This window comes from Acomys minous (genome assembly GCF_964271855.1).
Source record: "Acomys minous genome assembly, chromosome: 2".
In the NCBI taxonomy this organism is placed as follows: domain Eukaryota; kingdom Metazoa; phylum Chordata; class Mammalia; order Rodentia; family Muridae; genus Acomys; species Acomys minous.
Window position 1 is genome coordinate 45,448,140 of NC_140484.1, and position 5,870 is coordinate 45,454,009.

At 36.8% G+C, this 5,870-nt stretch overlaps 1 protein-coding gene across 1 annotated transcript; it reads left to right on the top strand.

Annotated features, from left to right (window-relative positions):
• Window positions 1-3,296: 3,296 nt before the first annotated feature.
• On the top strand, window positions 3,297-4,312 carry OR9Q2 (olfactory receptor family 9 subfamily Q member 2; the record flags this gene model as incomplete). The annotated part of the gene is made up of 1 exon (XM_084771794.1): window positions 3,297-4,312. One exon carries the CDS (start codon window positions 3,297-3,299, stop codon window positions 4,239-4,241), a length of 945 nt encoding a protein of 314 aa, XP_084627920.1. The 3' UTR covers window positions 4,242-4,312.
• Window positions 4,313-5,870: the final 1,558 nt, after the last annotated feature.

The window sequence follows — 5,870 nt, forward strand, 5'->3', positions numbered from 1 at the left end:
TTGTATGCCACTAAAGCAGCTTACTGCCAATCACTGAGAAGGTGAGAGAATAGGGCTTGATTTCCTGTCATCCAGAAGGGGAGGAGAAGTTATAAGAGGAAGTGAGCTATTCAGCAAGGGAATCAGCCATAGGCAGGGGTGCAAGAAAAAAATGAAGATTCAGTTGGAGCAAAGAAAGAACTCAAAAGCAAATAACTTGGGGTTGTTGGCAAACATAGAGTCAGGATAACATAGAGGGTTAAGAACAGTTTTAACCTGCTCAAGATTGTGTTGCAAAGCTTTATAAACAAATATAAAAGAGTCTCAATATGTGTGTGATAGCAGGGTTAAGAGAGAATCTAAAAGAAACAAACATAATTATATAAAATTAGCTTTAACACCTATACTTTGAATTTTGAGAACCAGAAATGTAGTGAAGGCTATAGTCACCCTTAGGACTTTTGTACATTTTACAGTAGATATTAGTTCACTGCATCCTATCTCCTGAGCTTCATAACACCTTTGGTGAATCCCTACTTGCTTCATTCTCTCCTGTTTCCAAGTAAAACTATGTCAGTTTTTACAAATTATTGAATTTCATAGGACGTACCACTACTATGACCTCTCTTCTTTGTGTCTCAGTGTAATTTGTGTACCCCTGTCTGGCCTTGATCCCAACAGTGTTCCTTCATCTGCCTTCTGAGTTCTGGAATTACAGGTATTTTTATCAATATGCCCTGACAATTTTGTACATGTGTATAATGTGTTTTGATCATATTCACTAAGCAGTGAACTTTCAAAGTCCCACATCCCAGTATGTTTCTTTACAAACAGCGTAATTTTGTGAACAAGTCATAGCTGGCTGTGGAAACATCCAAATGAGAACTAAGAGACATTTAAAAAAATGCATTCCTTTTGGTGCAAAGTAGGAAGAAGAAAAGTCTAGGAGCAAGCTACATTACACTCTGCTGAGAGAGGCAAGAAGACATGTCGTGGGGATTTGAGAGTTTGAAATTAGAGAGCAACTTTCAAAGATACTAGGCGCCTTGTTAGGAAGTCACAAAATCGCCTTCCCTGGAGAGTCGTTCTAGGAGCTAATTACAGTGGCTTTGAGATGCATATCAGGCATCTTATATTCAGAACGGTAGGAATCAGTAGTGTAGGGACACACACCGGTTCCCCCAAGCCCTGATGTTGTAGCAGGAGTCTGAGGCAATCTCAGGAAACTAGGGTCAGGAATATATTGTTTACTCACGCTAAGAGGAAAAAGACAGATAATTTGCAGTGAGATTAAGACATAAAAGAACTGGGTGTGACCCAATTCAACCAGAATACTATGACTATTAGAACATGCTGCATCTTTATCGAGGAGGAAGAAAAGCAAAGGAATTAAAGATAAAAAGGAAGCATGACTTTCCGAAGACACTCATGGTGAACTGCGTGCAATTATGGAAACATTACACCAAGAAGAGAGGTACCAGCAGAATTCAGGTAAAGACAGTTCATAGTCTGCATGTTTAAATATTTCTTTGTTATCAACTCTTGTCCAGCAGCTCAACTCAGCATTGACCTGGCTTTAGTAGCATTTATTATTCTAATCGCCAGAGTCATGCTTGACAACCCTGCTGTGAATTTTTACAGGGACTCTTAAATTCATTCATTCAGATTTCCCCATTAGTATTCATCAATCCTAAATTGCAAAAATGTCTGTTTTATTCTTCTTTCAAATATGTATGTTTATTATTAAACTACCTTTACTAAAGGCTTTGAGAATAATCAACCAATCCTCATGGGGCTTTGTTAAAAACCTGTAAAAGCTTATGTCTGCTCTCTTAGTTTCCAGGATAATGGCAGGGTGTGTATGTATGCATATATCTATGTGGGGGTATTAATTATCCAGCCAGCTTGAACTAGCACAGCAGCAGTTTGTTATGAATTCACATGGTTAAACTGAAAACAGGAATATTTCTATGAGGAGAGACATTGCTGGATTAATAATGGAGTTTTTTTTTTTATCATGGTGCTCTGTTTGCTGAATATAAAATGCTCATTTGGACAGTACTGGCAAAAGAAATTCTCTAGTTACTCAACATAATTTTATTAATGAGTATATCACATGTGAAAAGAATGCTTTTCAATGAATTAAAAGGTATGACAAACACCTCCAGAAGAAATAATGTGGTGTATAATCTAATCCCTTTGATGCTCAAATAGACCTTACAAAATCATCAATGTGGTAAGTTCTCACTATGTTATTTATGCAAAAATGTTCTGCACTCAAAATTTCTTGGATCTTGGACACAGAGTTCTATAGAAGCCTATTCTTGGGAGTATTTGGTATTTAGATATTAAATAATTTCTTTGGTAATTAAAATAATTGAATTAAGAAGATTTTTTTCAATATCCTTTTGAAAGCACAATTTTTCTAAGGCATTGGTGTGTCTATACTACAGAAATGCAGGTTTACTGATAATTAAAACTCTTGGTATGGTAGATTCTAGGAAGCCTAAAACCTCTATTTTTCTTTGGGAGGTTATAATTAAACATTTACCCATTTCTTTGTTTACTCTAAGCCTTCACATGTAGCCCTCATTGATGTGTTTAAAATTCATCGTCTCTTGTGCCTAATATCAAAGACAAATACCCAAATTTTCAAATACAGAACTTTTATTTTTATTATTCTTTAACAATATTGTTCTTCTTTGGAAGAAACATATGTATGTATGATGTTTTTTCTAGAGTAAAATAGACTCTAAAGATCACATTTCTGAGTCTGTCACAATTTATTTTCACCTAAAGGACAAATTGAATTTGCAATAACATTTTATTATTTAAAAAAGGTTGCCTTAGTTATACCAGTTATTGAAAGTTATATGCTCTCTTTAAATTTAAACAATCTACTGTATACCTATCTAGTGATTTTAGCTTTCCAATGTCATTCTGCATCTGTCTTAATCAGCATCTCATCTCAGGAGCACCATAGGTCTATTAGTCTTTTCTGACTAAAGGGGAAATTGAGGTTCAAAAAGGCTAAGTGCTCCATATAACAACATGTAGCTAATTGGAGATTAGTTTCACCCGATCTGGGCTGTCATGCATTACCTATTCTCCATATGTGCTATAACAGATGTATCTATGGTGTTTTATCTTACAGTGACATCGGCATCTCTCAAAGTTTTTCTTCATCTGAAAATTTTTCTGTAGTCAAAGAATACATATCAAACACTCAATTTAAACTTCGTTGACTGAAATGAGTTGTTCTTATATTGTGAGGTTCTCTTCTTTGCATTTTGCTTTAAGCCTGAGCTCCTAGATGGATGGCTGGGAGAAATTATACCTTCGTGACTGAGTTCTTTCTGACTGCCTTCACTGAGCATCCTGAGTGGGGCCTCCCTCTCTTCCTTTTGTTTTTGAGTTTCTACCTCTCTACCCTGATGGGAAACACAGGAATGATCATCCTGATCCAGAAGAACCGCAAACTTCAAACACCCATGTACTTCTTCCTCAGCCACCTTTCCTTTGTGGACATTTGCTACTCCTCTGTTATCATCCCACAGATGCTGGCTGTGCTGTGGGAACATGGCACAACCATCTCCCAAGTTCGCTGTGCAGCTCAGTTCTTCCTCTTTACCTTCTTTGCTTCCATCGACTGCTACCTCTTGGCAATCATGGCCTATGACCGCTATGTGGCTGTGTGCCAACCATTGCTTTATGTTACCATCATGACAGAAAAAGCCCGTGTAGGCTTAGTAACTGGGGCCTATGTGGCTGGTTTCTCGAGTGGCTTTGTTCGGACTGTCACAGCCTTTACTCTCTCCTTCTGTGGAAACAATGAGATCAACTTTATATTCTGTGACCTCCCTCCTTTGCTGAAACTTGTATGTGGGGACAGCTACATCCAGGAAGTGGTGATTATTGTCTTTGCCATTTTTGTCATGCCTGCTTGCATTGTGGTGATCTCTGTGTCCTATCTGTTCATCATTGTGGCCATCATGCAAATCCGCTCTTCTGGGGGCCGAGCCAAGACTTTCTCTACCTGTACCTCCCACCTCACTGCTGTAGCTCTCTTCTTTGGTACCCTTATCTTCATGTACCTGAGAGATAATGCAGACCAGTCATCAGAAGGGGACAGAGTTGTGTCTGTGTTCTATACAGTAGTGACACCCTTACTAAATCCACTCATCTATAGTCTGAGGAATAAAGAGGTAAAAGAGGCCATTATGAAATCTCTGAGAAGATCAAAGATCTCTGGAAGGCCCTAATTAGTCTTCCATCAAGCAACATCTTTCCTCTGCTGCTACATGTGTTATTTTTTTCTCAAATATCACTCATTTGAAAGGCTTTCCTAGAGTTAGGAGGACTCAAACACCCCACCTCCACTGTCTGACTTAGTATCCCATGTACTATTTGACATCATTTGAGAAATGAAATTTTTGAATGTCTGATATTAACTCATACTCACAATTGAAAAGTAGAAACAAACATCTTTTAATGCCCTGTGCTTAACAAACAAATCATCTACAAATAAAAGCTATATGGCACATTTTTAATGTATGAGTGAATTATTCACAGGTTTCAATGCTGACCTTTGTTTTCCAACTTCATCAGTCCTTAGTTTCCCCAAAAATAATGTGTTAACTCATTTGATATAATTATATTTTTGAGGTTCCAGTATATATATGAATGGGCAGACACTATGGCTCTCTCTTTCACTATTATTTGCTGAACTCAGTAGACTTCTTGGCACAAATGCATAATGAGTAGGCAAAAATGCTTGAAAAATGATAATGAAATTATCTGAAAATACAAGTACTCTTTTGATTCAGAGGAATTCCCCAAGGTCTATTATTAATAATTTTAAAGTTTCTCTGCTTCTGTGGCATTTGAACGGGCACAGTGAAATTAAAGTAGTAGCAGTAACTAATGGTTTTCTAAACATTATAAATTTCCAGGAATTACAGAGGTTTGTCAAAGAAACTTGGTGGTTAAATTTTTGTGTGTGTGAGGTATTTCAAGACAGAGTTTTTCTGCATAGCCTTGACTGTCCGGGACTTCATTTATAGACCAACCTGTCCTTGAACTCAGAGATTTGCCTGCCTCTGCGCCTCCCCAGTGTATTTAAAACATCATACAAATCAATTATATATTGCTCCTGTGTTTCATCACCTAGCAATCACCATGACATAGTTTATGAGTTTGTTTTAGACATTTATATAAGTATAATATTTGTCTTTCCTTTATTTCACTTTACATAATCTTCATATTTTCTTCATGTTATGTATGAAAGGATTTTTTAAAAAAATAATAACTCCCGTACTAGTACCACGTCTACTAGGCAGGAGTTTGGAATGTTAAGGAAGTACTTTGGCCTTTTTATTGTAGAGACAGAGGAAACTGAGATCAGTTCTACTCATGAGCATGCTGATTTGGGATAAATACTTATATGATAGACACATCGTGATGGCTGCCAACTGTAACAGACATTGTACGAATAATAGACACTGGGACTCTTCCCACCCCCATGGTTGACACCCATTTGCCTTTAAAATCAACTTTATCTTGAATCATGACAGACAAATATACTCTAAGTTTTTATTTAATAGGGGGTGCCTTGTATCATGGTAAGAGGCTTGTAAATAAAGGATAAATAAACTGTTTTAATGCTAAACAAAATGAACTCTTACTAACATACCAGAAACTGTATTTTCTTTATCACTTTATACACTGATGGGCATTTAGGTAGTTTAATATTCTGATCTCAGCTCCTGCCGCAAGGTTCATAGGTTAACATTGAAGAAGAGTTTGAAAGAATGTAAAGAAATTAGGAGTGTATGAAATGCTGTCTTCTGGACATGATATCATTGTTTCTTACACATGAACTCAGAAAATGT